General features: G+C 42.9%; 1 protein-coding gene across 2 annotated transcripts in view; it reads right to left on the reverse strand.

Annotated features, from left to right (window-relative positions):
- DISP3 (dispatched RND transporter family member 3) overlaps positions 1-18,308 on the reverse strand; it is a 179,167-nt gene that overhangs the window by 33,698 nt on the left and 127,161 nt on the right. For both annotated transcript variants that reach the window (XM_073585053.1, XM_073585052.1), the window contains exons 10-14: positions 17,726-17,887; positions 12,787-12,909; positions 12,326-12,462; positions 6,244-6,425; positions 4,397-4,524 (exon numbers count right to left, since the gene is read on the reverse strand). In XM_073585053.1, coding sequence (XP_073441154.1) covers positions 4,397-4,524; positions 6,244-6,425; positions 12,326-12,462; positions 12,787-12,909; positions 17,726-17,887 — 732 coding nt within the window. The remainder of the gene's footprint in view (positions 1-4,396; positions 4,525-6,243; positions 6,426-12,325; positions 12,463-12,786; positions 12,910-17,725; positions 17,888-18,308) is intronic.

Below are 18,308 nucleotides of genomic sequence, written 5' to 3' on the forward strand. Positions count from 1 at the left end.
GTAAGAAACTAAAAAATGATAGTGTTGGTCCCCTTAAAAATAGTCTGGGTGAAATGGTGGATGAGGAAAAAGCCAATATGCTAAATGACTTTTTTTCAACAGTATTTACACAAGAAAATCCCATGACGGATAACATGATCAGGGATAAAAATTCTCCATTAAATGTCACCTGCTTAACCCAGCAGGAAGTACGGCGGCATCTAAATCACTAAAATTGACAAATCCCCGGGCCCGGATGGGATACACCCCCGAGTACTGCAGGAATAAAACACAGTCATAGATAGACCATTATTTTTAATCTTTAAAGATTCCATAATAACAGGGTCTGTACCACAGGACTGGCGTATAGCAAATGTGGTGCCAATATTCAAAAAGGGGACAAAAACTGAACTTGGAAATTATAGGCCAGTAAGTTTAACCTCAACTGTGGGTAAAATCCTGGAGGGTTTTCTAAGAGATACTATACTGGAGTATCTGGAGAAGAATAACCTCATGACCCAATATCAACATGGGTTTACAAGGGACCGTTCCTGTCAGACTAATCTGATAAGCTTTTATGAAGAGGTAGTTCCGGACTGAACCAAGGGAATGCAGTGGACGTGGTGTACATGGACTTTTCAAAAGATTTTGATACGGTGCCACACAAAAGGTTGATACATAAAATGAGAACAATGGGGATAGGGGAAAATATGTGTAGGTGGGTTAAGAGCTGGCTCAGGGATAGGAAACAAAGGGTGGTTATTAATGGAGCCCACTTGGACTGGGTCACGGTTAGCAGTGGGGTACCACAGGGGTCAGTTTTGGGCCCGCTTCTTTTTAACATATTTATTAATGACCTTGTAGGGGGCATAGAGAGTAGAATTTCAATATTTGCAGATGACACAAAACTCTGCAGGGTAATCAATACAGAGGAGGACAATTTTATATTACAGGAGGATTTATGTAAACTAGAAGCTTGGGCTGATAAATGGCAAATGAGCTTTAATGGGGATAAATGTAAGGTTATGCACTTGGGTAGAACGAACAAGATGTATAATTATGTGCTTAATTGTAAAACACTGGGCAAAACTGTCACTGAAAAAGACCTGGGTGTACGACAAACTCACATTTAGTGGCCAGTGTCAGGCAGCTGCTGCAAAGGCAAAAAAATAATGGGATGCATTAAAAGAGGCATAGATGCTCATGAGGAGAACATAATAATTTTACCTCTTTATAAGTCACTAGTGCGACCACGCTTAGAATACTGCATACAGTTCTGGTCTCCGGTGTATAAGAAAGACATAGCTGAACTGGAGCGGGTGCAGAGAAGAGCGACCAAGGCTATTAGGGAACTAGGGGGTCTGCAATACCAAGACAGGTTATTACACTTGGGGTTATTTAGTTTGGAGAATCGAAGGCTTAGGGGTGATCTTATTAAAATGTATAAATATATGCGGGGACAGTACAAAGACCTTTCTAATGATCTTTTTACTCTTAGACCTGTGATGGGGACAAGGGGGCATCCTCTACGTCTGGAGGAAAGAAGGTTTAAGCATACTCACAGACGCGGATTCTTTACTGTAAGAGCAGTGAGACTATGGAACCCTCTGCCATATGATGTTGTAATGAGTGATTCCCTACTAAACTTTAAGAAGGGACTGGAGTCCTTCCTTGAAAAGTATAATATTACAGGGTATATACACTAGTTTCCTTAATATTGCGTTGATCCAGGGAGCTAGTCTGATTGCCGTATGTGGAGTCGGGAAGGAATTTTTTTCCCCAATGTGAAGCTTACTGTTTGCCACATGGGTTTTTTTTGCCTTCCTCTGGATCAACATGTTAGGGCAGGTTAGGACAGGATATGGGTTGTACTAGATGGACTTAAAGTCTCCCTTCAACCTTAATAACTATGTTACTATTCTGTTAGTTGCTGCCCACTGCTCCAGTTTATTTATATCCTTTTGAATTCTCTCTCTTCTCTAGTATTAGCTATCCCTCCTAGCTTTGTGTCATCAGCAAATATAATCAGTGTACCCTCAATTCCTTCATATAAATCAATCATTTATAAAGATGTTGAGCAATACAGGGCCCAGGACAGAACCCTGTGGTACCCCACTTGAGACATTCTTTCAACTGGATATGCAGCCATTTACGACCACTCTTTGGGTCCGATCACTAAGCCAGTTATGAATCCACCTAACAGTTGCCTTGTCCATTCCATACTTAGTCATTGTTTCAATAAGGATGGTGTGAGATACTTTGTCAAATGCTTTGCTGAAGTCAAGATATACTATATCTACAGTATTTCCCTGATCCACCCAGTCAGTGATTCTGTCATAGAAGGAAATTAAGTTAGTCTGACATGACTTATTAGTTACAAACCCATGCGGACTCTGGTTAATCACTTCATTGTTATCCAGGTACTTACATACATGTTGTTTAATAATTTGCTCAGAGATCTTTCCTGGTATAGAAGTCAGACTCACAGGCCTATAGTTCCCTGGGTCCACCTTCTTCTCCTTTTTGAAGATAGGAACATTTGCTCTCCTCCAGTCTTCTGTGACTTCACCTGTTCTCCAAGAATTTTCAAAGATTATGGAGAGTGGTTCAAAAATTTCTTCTGCTATTGCCTTCAGTACTCTGGGGTGTAATTAATCTGGATCTGGAGACTTGAATTCATATAGGTTAGCTAAGTATTTCCTCACTATATTTCTGTTTATAGATATCCTGGATTCTTCTATTCCTTTAATAGGACAGTGAAGATCAGTTGATGTTACATTTCCTTTCTGAGAGAAAACAGATGCAAAATAGGAATTTAAAAGGTTGGCCTTCTCAACATCCTTTCTTACCATTTCATCATTTTCATCCTGTAAAAATCCTATAGCATCTATGACTTTTCTTTTACTTTTGTCATATTTCCAAAATCCTTTTTTATTGCTTTTGACGTCTCTTGCAAGCCTTAATTCATTGTCAGCTTTAGACAATCTGATTTGTGCCCTGCAGGTTCTGCAGACAGCATTATATTCTTCTTTAGATATGACTCCCTCTTTCCATTTGATAAACATTTCTTTCTTCCTTTTTAGCATGTATTTAAGTTCTGTGTTTATCCATCCTGGTTTCCTTAAATGCTTTGTATTGTTTCCTCTTTTTGGAATTGTTAACGATTGCGCTTTGAGAATCTCATTTTTCAAGATTTCCCATCCTTCCAGGACGTTTTTGTCCTTAAGGATATCCAGCCATTGGATCCCTCCGATTCTCTTTCTGAGTCCCTTAAAATCTGCCTTCTGAAATCTAACCTTGAAGTCATCAATATCTATTGAGTTAACACCAGAAAGAATAAGACAAACTAGATGTCTTCTTGGGCTGCAGTCTGGTCTCCTTTCTGGAATAACAAGCCTTCATGTTTTCACTAATGTTCCCTGGACTCCCCATTCTTGTCTGTCATCTCATTAGGTTGCAGTCTAGTCTCCTTTCTGAAAGCCTTCATGCTTTCACTAATGTTCCCAGTACTCCCCTTTCTTCTCTCATCTCATAGGGTTGGTCTCCCGGACTCCAGACTCAGAGCACAATCCTGCATAACATTGCCATTTTGGCTGGATTCTCCAACATTGTGCTTTCATCTCCTTGTGTTATAATAATAATACAAAAAACTTTGCAGAGAAAGTGGGTAAAAATAGTGCGGATTGCTGGGAGAGAGGTGAATATAAGTGCGACACTGTAAGGCATGGGACTGTCGTAGCTAATGACGCGGCACTCACTATGCCAGTCGCATGCCTTACAGCACCGCACTTATAATAATAATCTTTATTTTTATATAGCTCTAACATATTCCGCAGCGCTTTACAGTTTTGCACACATTATCATCACTGTCCCCGATGGGGCTCACAATCTAAATTCCCTATCAGTATGTCTTTGGAATGTGGGAGGAAACCGGAGTACCCGGAGGAAACCAACGCAAACACGGGGAGAACATACAAACTCCTTACAGATGTTGTCCTTGGTGGGATTTGAACCCAGAACTCCAGTGCTGCAAGGCACTTACATTCTCCTCTCTCCCAGCAATCAGCAACATAGTGATGAAGGTTCGGATGTTGGACCAAAAAGTCAATATTTATCTTTCCTATTATATTTACGGATTGGATCGTACTCATGCAAAGCACTGAATGGAATATAGTTAGCTGCTGTTCATTTTCTTGTGTGAAATCTCACAGGGCTGCAGTCTGCTCTCCCAGACCCTTTCTTATGTAACGGTGCTCATGGCCGCACCTTTGGAGATACGAAACCCCCTCATTTGTATAAGGCTTAAAAGTTATTTTCTTACTGTATAGTTAATCTAAAAGGCATTTTGAAGTGTGACGCACTTCCTTTAAGAAAAGATCCGAACACGACTGTCTATAATAACTGAATTCAGACTTACCTTTCTCGGTGGGTACGTAAAAAAAGCCTCTGTTTGACACTTCTGACCCCAAACCAGGACACCCGGAGGCAGCAGCGCACACTCGGCCATGTGTGGGGTTTTTATGCACCAATGTGAAAAATAGTTTTCTATAAAGAGAGGAAAATAAGCAAAAAAAATGTATCAAACAAAATAAGCAAATAAAGAATTGACAGCAAACATCCCAATAGTCTGACTACTGCCTAATAAATATTCCTACTGGTTATAGGGGCAACAAAGTTGTCACTCTCCTCCCAAAATGTCAATAAAGAACAAAAACCTCGATCTATCCCTGGAGGAAATTTGTTTCTGAACCCCAGAAATGAGTGATAATCTGGGAGAAATCCTGGCAGCAAGTGTTCAATTTCTCTGCAGCACCCCCAGAGGAAAAATGGAGTATTACAATGTGCTCACTGATATTAATGGGCTTTCTGTGCACTGCAGGACAGGAGCACTGCTCCAGAGAAAGAGATGCTCCTTGTATCTGCACTCCACTCCAAATGTAGAATACTAGACATTCCCTTTAAGCATTACTCTGCAGGCCTCATGATCCAGCTCCTTATGTGACCGGTGTCCAGCAAATGGACAGATTGCAGTCACAGCTGTCAACTTATCCCAGGCCGCTCAACACTATGATGGCGGCAGGCTCGGCTTTGTGATTTCACATGCTGTAAAGTTTGCATAAATGTTTTATCAATTCAACATCGAATATTCTGCAGCAAGACATCAAAAACAGCAGCGCAGGCCCCTCATTCATGCATGTCACAAACAGCCTGCAATGTGCTATTAAAGGGGATTGCCACTGTTAGGGTAAATGAATGAATGACCAGGAGAGAATTGGGAAAAAGTTCAAGACCCTCGTCACTTTCTGAAAGAGGAAAGGTAAAGTAAAGAGGGTGTGATCAAATAAACCCAGCTAATCTATGAGCAGAATAGTGAGTGCAGCCCTGGAGTGTAATACAGGATGTAACTCAGGATCAGTAATGTAATGTACTGTATATACACAGTGACTGCACCAGCAGAATAGTGAGTCCAGCTCTGGGGTATAATACAGGATGTAACTCAGGATCAGTAATGTAATGTATGTACACAGTGACTACACCAGCAGAATAGTGAGTGCAGCTCTGGAGTATAATACAGGATGTAACTCAGGATCAGTAATGTAATGTATGTACTGTACACAGTGACTGCACCAGCAGAGTAGTGAGTGCAGCTCTGGAGTATAATACAGGATGTAACTCAGGATCAGTAATGTAATGTATGTACACAGTGACTGCATCAGCAGAATAGTAAGTGCAGCTCTGGAGTATAATGCAGGATGTAACTCAGGATCAGTAATGTAATGTATGTACACAGTGACTGCATCAGCAGAATAGTAAGTGCAGCTCTGGAGTATAATACAGGATGTAACTCAGGATCAGTAATGTATGTACACAGTGACTGCACCAGCAGAATAGTGAGTGCAGCTCTGGAGTATAATACAGGATGTACCACAGGATCAGTAATGTAACGTGTAGTGACTGCACCAGCGGAATAGTGAGTGCAGCTCTGAAGTATAATACAGGATGTAACCCAGGATCAGTAATGTAATGTATGTACACAGTGACTACACCAGAATAGTGAGTGCAGCTCTGGAGTATAATACAGGCTATAACTCAGGATCAGTAATGTCATATTTTTAAAACTGACTGAAAGGTTTACATAGATTATAGATCAGGCCCTTTATGTTCCTCTCTGGTTTATGGGTCGCTCTGGATATTACTTCTAGGACGCTGCCTATTGTATCTTCTGTAGGTTTAAGATGTGGCACACTATGGCAGTAATATTACCTTGCATAGGACTGCTCTTTATCTGCAGCATAGAAACTGAAGTCAAATTTCCATCCTCTCCGTGTGTCACACCCTGAGGAGGTGATCATCCATTTCTTGGGACAGATTTCTGTCTGCAGCCCTATGGTGGACATACAAGCTGTCAGCTTCCAGGTGTAGTTACCGTAAGGAATCTTATACACCTAAACAATGGATTAATGAAAACAAACATTTACAATGTGGCACCCTGAGATCTGGGCTCCTGAGAGCCCCACTGACACACTAACACAGGGGGCGGCACAGAGGGGGCACCGGAGCTGCGCGAGATGCTCTTAAAGGGGAACTCCACCAACTACACTGCACTACTAGTGTCCGGTATCACTGCCTGAGCCGGAGGTTTCGCGACCATTTGGATGCTTTTTTAAACTATTTTTATGCCTTGAATTTATAATGAAAGTCTCATCACACTTTGCTTCTAAAAGATCCATTTTTTTTTAATTTAGGTTGTGACAGCTCCACGTGTAGACTGTGCAGCCGCGGTGCGGAGCCCGCATGGTGAAGCTTCACCCACTTACAGTGGACAAATGGACCCACGATTAAAAAAGAAAACCTCTCAAACTTAAGGTTCATTGTGGATCTGAAATGCTGCATACCATTTTGTTCCACAAAATTAAATATTTCACCCAGACAATTATTACACTGGTTTATATGTTTATTTCCTTTGTGTGTATTGGAACAACACAGAAAGAAAAAAAAAAAACAGACATTTTTTTGTTCTGGGAGAAATACTTTATTTTCTGGAAAAAATTCAAGGGTGTCAACACTTTCGGCCATGACTGTATCTATCATCCCACATTTCAGCACCAGCTCTGCACACAAAAACAGCAACATTTAGCAGATACAAGAAGAATTAAATAATAATGCACATATTACAAATTATCTACAGAGTGTCAGGTCTGTATTCATGCACTCCACTCAGAAGGGACATTACAGTGGGTACGGAAAGTACAGTCATGGCCAAAAGTTTAGAGAATGACACAAATATTATATTTTCACATGATCTGCTGCCCTCTGGTTTTTATGTGTGTTTGTCAGATGTTTTTATCACATACAGAAATATAATTGCAATCATATTATGAGTAACAAAAGGTTATATTGACAGTTAGAATGAGTTAATGCAGCAAGTCAATATTTGCAGTGTTGACCCTTCTTCTTCAGGACCTCAGCAATTCTCCCTGGCATGCTCTCAATCAACTTCTGGATCAAATCCTGACTGATAGCAGTCCATTCTTGCAAAATCAATGCTTTTATTTTGTCTGAATTTGAAGGTTTTTGTTTGTCCACCCGTCTCTTGATGATTGACCACAAGTTCTCAATGGGATTAAGATCTGGGGAGTTTCCAGGCCATGGTCCCAAAATCTCTATGTTTTTTTCCCTGAGCCATTCAGTTATCACCTTTGCTTTATGGCAAGGTGCTCCATCATGTTGAAAAAGGCATTGTTGATCACCAAACTGCTCTTGGACGGTTGGGAGAAGTTGCTCTTGGAGGACATTCTGGTACCATTCTTTATTCATGGCTGTGTTTTTAGGCAAGACTGAGAGAGAGCCCATTCCCTTGGCTGAGAAGCCACCCCACACATGAATGGTTTCAGGATGCTTGACAGTTGGCATGAGACAAGACTGTGGTAGCGCTCACCTGGTCTTCTCCGAATAAGCCGTTTTACAGATGTCCCAAACAATCGAAAAGGGGATTCATCAGAGAAAATGACTTTACCCCAGTCCTCAGCAGTCCACTCCCTGTACCTCTTGTAGAATATCAGTCTGTCCATGATGTTTTTTTCTGGAGAGAAGTGGCTTCTTTGCTGCCCTCCTTGAGACCAGGCCTTGCTCCAAGAGTCTCCGCCTCACAATGCGTGCAGATGCACTCACACCTGCCTGCAGATGCACTCACACCTGCCTGCTGCCATTCCTGAGCAAGCTCTGCACTGCTGGTAGCCCGATCCCGCAGCTGAAACACTTTTAAGAGACGGTCCTGGCGCTTGCTGGTCTTTCTTGGGCGCCCTGGAGCCTTTTTGGCAACAAGGGAACCTCTCTCCTTGAAGTTCTTGATGATGCGATAGATTGTTGACTGAGGTGCAATCTTTCTAGCTGCGATACTCTTCCCTGTTAGGCCATTTTTGTGCAGTGTAATGATGACTGCATGTGTTTCTTTAGAGATAACCATGGTTAACAGAAGAAAAACAATGATGCCAAGCACCAGCCTCCTTTTAAAGTGTCCAGTGGTGTCATTCTTACTTAATCATGACAGATTGATCTCCAGCCCTGTCCTCATCAACACCCACACCTGTGTTAATGGAGCAATCACTGAAACGATGTTAGCTGGTCCTTTTAAGGCAGGGCTGCAATGATGTTGAAATGTGTTTTGGGGGATAAAGTTAATTTTCTAGGCAAATATTGACTTTGCAAGTAATTGCTGTTAAGCTGATCACTCTTTATAACATTCTGGAGTATATGCAAATTGCCATTAGAAAAAATGAAGCAGTAGACTTTGTAAAAATTAATATTTGTGTCATTCTCTAAACTTTTGGCCATGACTGTAGTCAGACCCCGTTACATTTTTCACTATATATATCATTGCAGCCATTTGGTAAATTCAAAAAAGTTCATTTTTTTCTCATTAATGTACACTCTGCACCCCATCTTGACTGAAAAGAAACAGAAATGTAGAATTTTTTGAAAATTTTTGCAAATGTTTTAAAAAAGAAAAGCTGAAATATCACATGGTCATAAGTATTCAGACCATTTGTTCAGACACTCATATTTAAGTCACATGTTGCCCATTTCCTTGTGATCCTCCTTGAGATGGTTCTACTCCTTTATTGGAGTCCAGCTGTGTTTAATTAAACTGATAGGACTTGATTTGAATAAGGCACACACCTGTCTATATAAGACCTCACAGTGCATGTCAGACCAAATGAGAATCATGAGGTCAAAGGATCTGGCCAAGGAGCTCAGAGACATAATTGTGGCAAGGCACAGATCTGGCCAAAGTTACAAAAGAATTTCTGCAGCACTCAAGGTTCCTAAGAGCACAGTGGCCTCCATAATCCTTAAATGGAAGAAGTTTGGGACCACCAGAAGTCTTCCTAGACCTGGCCATCCAGCCAGACTAAGCAATCGTGGAAGAAGAGCCTTGGCCTTGGTAAGAGAGGTAAAGAAGAACCCCAAGATCACTGTGGCTGAGCTCCACAGATGAAGTAGGAGGATGGGAGAAAGTTCCACAAAGTCAACTATCACTGCAGCCCTCCACCAGTCGGGCCTTTATGGCAGAGTGGCCCGACGGAAGCCTCTCCTCAGTGCAAGACATATGAAAGCCCGCATAGAGTTTGCTAAACAACACATGAAGGAATCCCAGACTATGAGAAATAAGATTTCTCTGGTCTGATGATATGAAGATAGAACTTTTTGGTGCTAATTCTAAGCGGTATGTGTGGAGAAATCCAGGCACTGCTCATCACCTGCTCAATACAATTCCAACAGTGAAACATGGTGGTGGCAGCATCATGCTATGGGGGTGTTTTTCAGCTGCAGGGACAGGACAACTGACGGAACTGGAGAGGATCTGCAAGGAAGAATTGCAGAGGATGCACAAATCCAGGTGTGAAAAACTTGTTGCATCATTCCCAAGAAGACTCATGGCTGTACTAGCTCAAAAGGGTGCTTCTACTCAAAACCGGGCAAAGGGTCTGAATAGTTATGGCCATGTGATATCTCAGTTTTTCTTTTTTAATAAATTTGCAAAAATGTCTACATTTCTGCTTTTTTTCAGTCAAGATGGGGTGCAGAGTGTACATTAATGAGAAAAAATTAGCTTTTGAGTTTACCAAATGGCTGCAATGAAACAAAGAGTGAAAAATTTAAAGGGGTCGGAATACTTTCCGTACCCACTGTACATAAGGAAAAGCTTTTTGTATCAAGAGGAACGTGTTGTTCCCACTTTGGGTCCAGAGGGAATAACTTGGTGCTCTAAATCCAAAAGCAAAATCTGTAAACAGAAACCCCCAACTTTTAATTTTTCATTTATTACAGCCGTGCTCAGCATGAAACAGTAACCTCTGTGTCCCCGACTCTCCTTCTAACAGTGTAAATGGTTGGGGCAATCCATTCAGTCTCTTGAATTTCATCACCTATGATATCTCACTGGACTAGAGAGAAGCAGCGGACCGGCACAAGTCTCCTTACCTGCCTGGATTGGTTTTTTACAACTTTTTTTTTTTTGCATCAATCATCCAAAATATAAAATGAGCCAACTGCGTGTCCATGGTTATTTATGATAACCCTATACCCATCCTGCTGTCCCAGACTCTTCTATGTGTCCTATAGGTTTTGACCGAGAGGAGACATGGATTGGCACCTGACTACAGAATCAGACTATGTAGGTTTTGTTTGTAGTCTGTTACCATGGAGACACATCAGTCAAGCCAAGGAATTGTATAAACAGAATGGTCATAAATGTTTTAATCAATACTAAATGCATAGTAGATATAATGAAGCATTAAAAAGAACTGGTTGCATAAGTATGCATACCCTTTTAGCAATAGCTGGATAGAATTTGGTTGATAACCACCACCGAAATGCTACAAAAATGCATTTTCATTCCAACCCACGGACAGACATGACAATCGGTGCAAGCTGCTTCCTGGCACAATCTCTCCATCAGTGTTATCTACATGGATGCAAATCAGTACTCGGGGTTCGGGCACACTTGCGCTGAAAGCCTGGCAAGATACGAGCTGCTTACAAGAGCTCCGCAGATTTCTGCCAAGAAAATCGTTATCCTTCGTGTCACATTTGCCTGTCCTTAAGCGTTGAAGCTAATCCTCAGGTGCTCATCCGTAGACGTGACCCCCTCGGGCCCCAGCTCTAATAATAGGTCTGCACAATGGCGGAATTATTCTAAACAAGGGAGACGCGTCCATGTTATAATGTAACACTTCATCATTCCCGGCCCGACGAGTGCGGAGAAGCAGCCGCCGGGCGGCAGCGCTAAAGAGATGTCAGTCTTTAGTAATGAGAAAACACAGAACATCAACACGACCCCCCGAGCTCAATCTGCTCATTGCCGTTTACTGCTCGCTGCGCGGATCACAGCCAAACTGAGCCCAGCAGGAGATAATGCAGAGTTTTTGTACTTTTTATTATTTTAGTTCTATGATTTATGGCAGAAATATAAAAAGGATAAATGTAGCGTGGATCAATGGTGCAATTTATGCGGAAGAGAAATTTGCCCAATATTTGATCACTTTTTTGACCTCCGACGCCCAGACCCTGAGCTGTCAGAGAGCACCTTTTGGTCCAAGATCAGGTGATCATCCTGTAATACGCAGTACAATACACCCCTCCGTAGGGGAAGCCAATCCTTCAGCTGCGATAACCAAAATGTTGTAAAAAGGCCATAAACTAGAGGAGAGATGTACAATCCCTTTAAATGTCGTGGGCCGCACAATGCTCACTCTTAACTCTTCACTTCCCAGATCTGCACCGTTTCAGCAGACTATTACGATTACCCATTAGGCCTGTTTCACACTTCCATTTGTGACCATCAGTCAAAATCCGCCGTTTTGCAAAAAAAACGGATCCGCCATTTTGTTTTGTGGATCCGTTTTTTTTCCCATTGAGTTGCATTACCGGCGGATCTTGACGAATGGCCATCCGTTGGATCCGCTTTTTTGCGGATCCGCCAAATTTTTTGCGTCCGCCGACATGCCCGGACGGAACATGCAACGTTTTTTTGTGCTGCAGGATCCGTATTTTATAGTGCGCATGCCCGGAGGAAAGAAGTCAGCTGGAAATTTAACCCTGAAATCATCTCCGGCGGCCAGAATTTTTTTTATTTCTCTCTCCCCCCCGTCAAAAAAAACGGTCCGGTGGCATCCGTTCACATCAGTTTAGCTACGGATCCGCTTTCCGCCATTTTGGCAGATTTTAACTGACACAAAAAACTGAAATGTGAAACAGGCCTTAGTGTGGGTAATCATAATGTATCGTTCAAAGCTGAATGTTAGATACATAAAGAACGATAGTTGGGCATCTGATTTCTTACCTGAAATGAGGTCACGTCATCATCCCCGGGCAGGGTAGATTGCCAGGGAGGCGTAGCTGAACCATTAAGGGACAGTCGGTAAAGGGTAGCTCGTCCTTCCCATTTACATCTGGTGACATACACCGTTCTCTGCAAATCTGGGGAAGTTACAGAGGATCGGGTGAAATTAAGCCATGTAGAAATATATGCATCAATTTCATCCTATTCTGATCCAGGAGAAGACAACACTCCCCAGGAGGTGGTCAGCCTCATATCAATTGGGGAAAATAACCACCCACCTCCAAACAACCAGAACCAATGACCCATCAATTTACCTACGGTAAAGATGTAAAGATGTAATGCAAAAGTACGTTCCACTGGGTCTCCTTGGGCACCAGGACCCTTATATTTGTACCCTTGCACCCCCTATATTCATACATTTGTAGCAAATATCATATATGAGAGATTACAACCCAACTCACCCTCATGTCCAGTGTCAGCCATGGCCATTTTGCTATTCCATGTAGCCAACGAGCCTCTCTTCTTCTTGTCTGATGAGGTACGAATATTGTTTTGGAGGCTCCGGGGTTTCTCCTGGAACAAACCTACAGCACAGACAGTAAAGATGACCATTAAGAATCCAACTCTTCATTATGAAGGGGATTTAGGGCCTTATGACCCTCAACAGCCGATAAGAGCCTTCATATATTGTCTCAATCAAGTCTTTCCGCACTACAGGGCTCCATCTCCTTACCTAAGCTCCTTAGTCTTCACAGTGCCAGGAGACCACCATCACCTACATATGATTGGTCATCCCTTTATTTATTCATATATATCTGTGCCGACTCCAATCCCTTATTGGACACTTTTTTGGTTGTCCACCTTGATGTAGACCAGAGAGTACCATTGCTTTAAGAAGTAACACTCATCACTTATATAAGGTCTTCCTTTTTTTGCTCCTCCATTAAGCTAAGTAGATATTAAGCTAACTACCACCAAAATATGGCACTTGTAAAACAGTTCTCTATCCTTCTGAGAGAAAACTAATCTGCATGTTTAGCTTGAGGCATTTCCAATAAGACTCAATAACCAGCAAGTCTCTTTAAGAAGGGCCAGTTTCTCCAGAAAGTGCATCAATGGCTTCAAATTCAACCTAACTCTGATATACACTGATGAGGGGCAATTACCCCACAACAGATGTCTTAAGATGGGGGTCCAGCTTGTCTACCTTCTGTAGTTGCGTTCTAACGTTCATTATTGGGTCAGACATTGACATTCAATGGAAGTCTTCAAACGGAGGCTGGACAGACATTGAATCCTGCATTGAGCAGGGGGTTGGAGGTCCCTTCCAACTTTAACATTCGAGGATTCTAAGGTCGCTACTTCCAATAGGTGGCACCACCTACATCGTTCCTACTGGGAGTGAGCTAGTTTGCAAGCCATTGTAGAAGAAGATTGAAATCTCCTTGAGATGACCACACTCTGATCTTCTCAAAGAAGTCACTAATATATACAAAAGAAATGAAAATTTGGCACAGAACATGGGGTCTTCTAGACTGGTTAAATCCATGAACCATTTCATAGACCAACTTTTCAAACCAAAAACATTCGATTGCTACAAGGATTTGGTGGACATTTCCATCTGGAAGACCCTTACGGTCATCAAACAGGAGCACAAATGTCAATGTTACTGAGTCCTTCAGTGAACACTTTTTTCAGAAAGTACCGGAGACCCTTTTTGTAAATTTATCTAAAAGCAGGGTCTCCTTTTAAACATAACAGTACTGTGGTTCCAATCCTTCTGCATTTACAGCTCTACTGCCTTAATGAAAAATATCATTTGTGAAAAACCCTACAAAAAAAAAATCGATATTCTGTATGAAAAATCTAAGAATAAGTGCTTGATGAAAAGTTTCCAACGTGAGGACTCTAGGGCTCGTGTCGGGTAACGTCTGTACGGCAGACTCTGGGCAGAGTGTTCCCGGCCCTGGCGCCTCTCAGAACTCATCTGCTTCAGCTCGTCTCCCTTAGGCTTGTGGTTCCCTTCATTTCACTTCTCTTATTTCCACTTTCAGGAAGAGCAGAAATTAAGTCTTCTGCCAGGAAAGGTTTTAATAAATGATGTTCTGAGTTCAAACATCTGCAGCCAGTCACTGGATATGGGTTCACGCTGGTCCATGCGCTGCCTCTTCACAGCCTGGCTGGCTCGGAGGGAGATGAAGCAAGGGGCAAGGGTCTCTCTAATGTATAGTGTGGTGCCCCAGAAAGTACATTAGATGAACCCTGTTAGATTGAGTATGAGGTTTATGAGCTCGGCGTCTCATAACCAAGGACAATGTTCAGTTCTCTGCCCTAGGCTTATATCTACAGCATAATCTCGCCAAGGCAAAAGTGGTTTGTTTTCATCCATCATCATGTGGGACAAGTCTTGCCAGAACTTCTTCTAGTGGTTTACGGACATAAATGAACCATTTATGGACATTCATCTTCCAAACTATTATCGTACACCGGATCTCTATCACAGGCTACTCATAGTCCAACCAAACATATAATTCCCCTATCGCTCTATACTGTAAAGCGCTGCGGAATATGTTAGCGCTATATAAAAATAAAGATTATTATTATTATTGCCCTGTTACACTTGACATTGCTTTTGGCATCAAGATAATTAACGTTCATGAGATCCACCATGTCACACACCAGTTATGATGACTCAATGACCATTGGATGCAGCCTATGATGATCCATCCATACTGGTATAGTATTCCTTCTCCATAGCAAAAGTGTAGAGAACAACTGACACCGGAGAACATATTTAGGCCGGGATCACACATGCGAGAAACACGGCTGAGTCTCGAATGTTAATACCCAGCACTGCCACTGACACTCGGGAGTGGAGCGTTCTGCTGCATGTATTGCTATGCGGCTGCGCACTCCGCTACCCGAGTGCTGGCAGTAGTGCTAGGTATTAACATGCGAGACTCGGCCGTGTTTCTCGCATGTGTGATCCCGGCCTTAGACTTTCTCTATGATGCTTCATCCATAATGGCACAATATCCCCTTTCCTCCATGGGAGTAGATGAAGCTGAAGAAGATCTGTTCAGAACCCCTTGTTCTTAACCCTTTATAGAGATATAGTCTTTGTTGTAGAGTAATTCCTAAAATACATTTAACAGAATGGGCTTGGCTCAATGGCACCCAAACCCAAGGAACCTGCAAGTGAGTGCTCAACCATAGAGGGTCAGAGGTCCTATCTCAAGGAACTTGCAGGTGAATGCTCAGGCACAGAGAGCCAGAGGTCCTAACTCAAGGAACCTGCATGTGAATGCTCAGCCATAGAGGATCAGAGGTCCTATCTCAAGAAATCTGCAAGTGTATAGAGATAGAGGGTCAGAAGACCAAACTCAAGGAACCTGTAGATAAATGCTTAGTCAGTTCAAGAAAAAATTTGCTTCCCCCAATGGAGATTTGCTTACACCTCTAAGAATGATGCCTACGTTCCCTTTTTTTTTATTCTTAAAGTGACCTTTATAGTCCATAACAAAGGTTACACCTAGAAATCCTCTCTGAACGATTTAGTAAACCCCAAAGTGACCAATTACCAGAATAAAATGAACACCAGTTTCTTAGATCAATGCTCAGCTTATTGAAAGTCTCTGTGGAACAGAGGAGACGTCAATACCGTTATCGGAGAAGATTATTTTTACTTCTCAGCCGGGTGTGATGTCTTCCCTGGCACCGAGCCTCAGCTTCTCTATGCTGGTGCAGTCACTGTGTACCTACATTAGATTACTGATACTGAGTTATATCCTGTAGTATACCCCAGAGCTGCACTCACTATTCTGCTGGTGGAGTCACTCTGTGCATACATTACATTACTGATCCTGAGATACATCCTGTATTAGACCCCAGAGCTGCACTCACTATTCTGCTGGTGCAGTCACTGTGTACCTACATTAGATTACTGATACTGAGTTACATCCTGTATTATACTCCAGAGCTGCACTCATTATTCTGCTGGTGCAGTCACTGTGTACATACATTACATTACTGATCCTGAGATACATCCTGTATTAGACCCCAGAGCTGCACTCACTATTCTGCTGGTGCAGTCACTGTGTACCTACATTAGATTACTGATACTGAGTTACATCCTGTATTATACTCCAGAGCTGCACTCATTATTCTGCTGGTGCAGTCACTGTGTACATACATTACTGATCCTGCACTGATCCAGAGCTGAACGTACTAAAGACGACCCTTCCCAGAATCTCCAGAGCAGGGGCACCTGCAGACCCTGGCCTTGGAGGGAATCCCCCGCTCCTCTCACACGATAGAACTTCAGGACCCCTGTAATATTTCGGTCTCCCTCTGGGCTACACAGCCGCGGCTGGAGGCCAGACTGAATGCAGATGAATGATTCCCGCTGTGCTTAGATTCTGATATATCACAAAGAGGGAGAGGAGAAACAACGTGAGTGTCAAAAAGGGGGGACACAGTCCAGATGGAGAAAGGGGCGTACAGTCTGTAAAGAGTGGGTGATGAGAGAAGCGAAGGTGCCGCAGGTCAGGGTGCCTCCATCACTATAACACATTGGCAGGAGTCTGATCCTTGCATGATCACTGAGCCACCAGTGCCAGCACTGTTACTGCCACTACTATGGGGGCACTGTAACCATTATTGGGGGGCACTGTGCCTGCCATTACTATGAAGGCACTGCGGCTGTAACCGATATTGGGAACACTGTAGCTTTCAATTTATGAGGGACAATGCATCTGTCACCACTACAGGAGCACCAAGACTGTCACTGTTATGGGGGCACCAAGGCTGTCACTGCTATGGGGGCACCGTACCTGTCACTGCTATGGGAGCACCGTGCCTTTCACTGCTATGGGAGCACCGTGCCTGTCACTGCTATGGGAGCAGTTCAGTGTTATCTTTTGAAGCTTTTTCTCATAAGAAGATAATTATAATAACACCGATGTGATTGTGTAAAACAAGGTGAAGACTCCAGGACTCCACGCCGACCACAAATATATTTTTTAATTTTAAGGGCCTCGTCCTCTATCACCCGGGCGGCCGCGCAGCCTCTGAGATCTCCCCGCGCCGCACACTTTTTAATTTAATGAAATGTCAAACCTATTTGAGTTCAGAAAAGGCAGAAAGCGTCCGTGGTGACATTCACAGTAATATGGCGCCCGAAGGACGGATGGCGGCTCTGATTGCTTATAGCGGAAGGTCATCAGCCATAGGGCGGTCCGGGATATAACGGACATGGCACACAATAAAAGGCTGAGCTCGGAAATCGCCGGGGACAACTCTAAGGCTTTGTGCACACAGTGGTTTCAGAACAGAAACTGAGCAGAACCTCCAAGCTTTAGACCCGGACTTCTTCTAGGATACATTGTAGTCAGCCCTTACCGGAGCATGTCACGCAGGATATTCCCTCCGCGCTCAGATTGTACTTCAGGTCTAGGAGCAGCTGGATATTAGTGTCCGGCCTGAAGAGGACAGGGGCTCGGCTGGCCGGATGAAGACGGGATGCAAAAGATATAGAGAGGATGAGGACCGCTACAAAAATACCTAAAAATGAGGGAGGGGCAGAATTAGTTCCATTTGCTAAAGATTCAGTTGCTTTTGTATCCCTGCAATCGCCAACATTTGAGGGGGTCTTAAAGTGTAACTGTGGTCTCAGGAGAGCCTGCTGCAGAACGTCCATATCTGCCTCCAGCTCCTCCCACTCCTTTCCCTTCTCCATAGATTCTTAAGGGCAGCAACAGTCAGCTCCCTTCTCAATAATAGGGAAAAGTGAAAGCTCAGTCCAAGAGGAGAAAGAAGCAGATGTCTCCGATAAGATAGAAGACAGAGTTTCATAATTTCATGTGTACTATTGATTTATGTAATAAAAATTAAAACGAAAGTTACACTTTAAGTCTCACCCAAAACCCACCCCCAAAATTCCTTCCATGAACACACCCACCCCAGAACATGAACACCTCCTGAG

The sequence above is a fragment of the Dendrobates tinctorius genome, unplaced genomic scaffold, assembly GCF_039654945.1.
Source record: "Dendrobates tinctorius isolate UK_male_01 unplaced genomic scaffold, ASM3965494v1 ptg000086l, whole genome shotgun sequence".
NCBI classification, from domain to species: domain Eukaryota; kingdom Metazoa; phylum Chordata; class Amphibia; order Anura; family Dendrobatidae; genus Dendrobates; species Dendrobates tinctorius.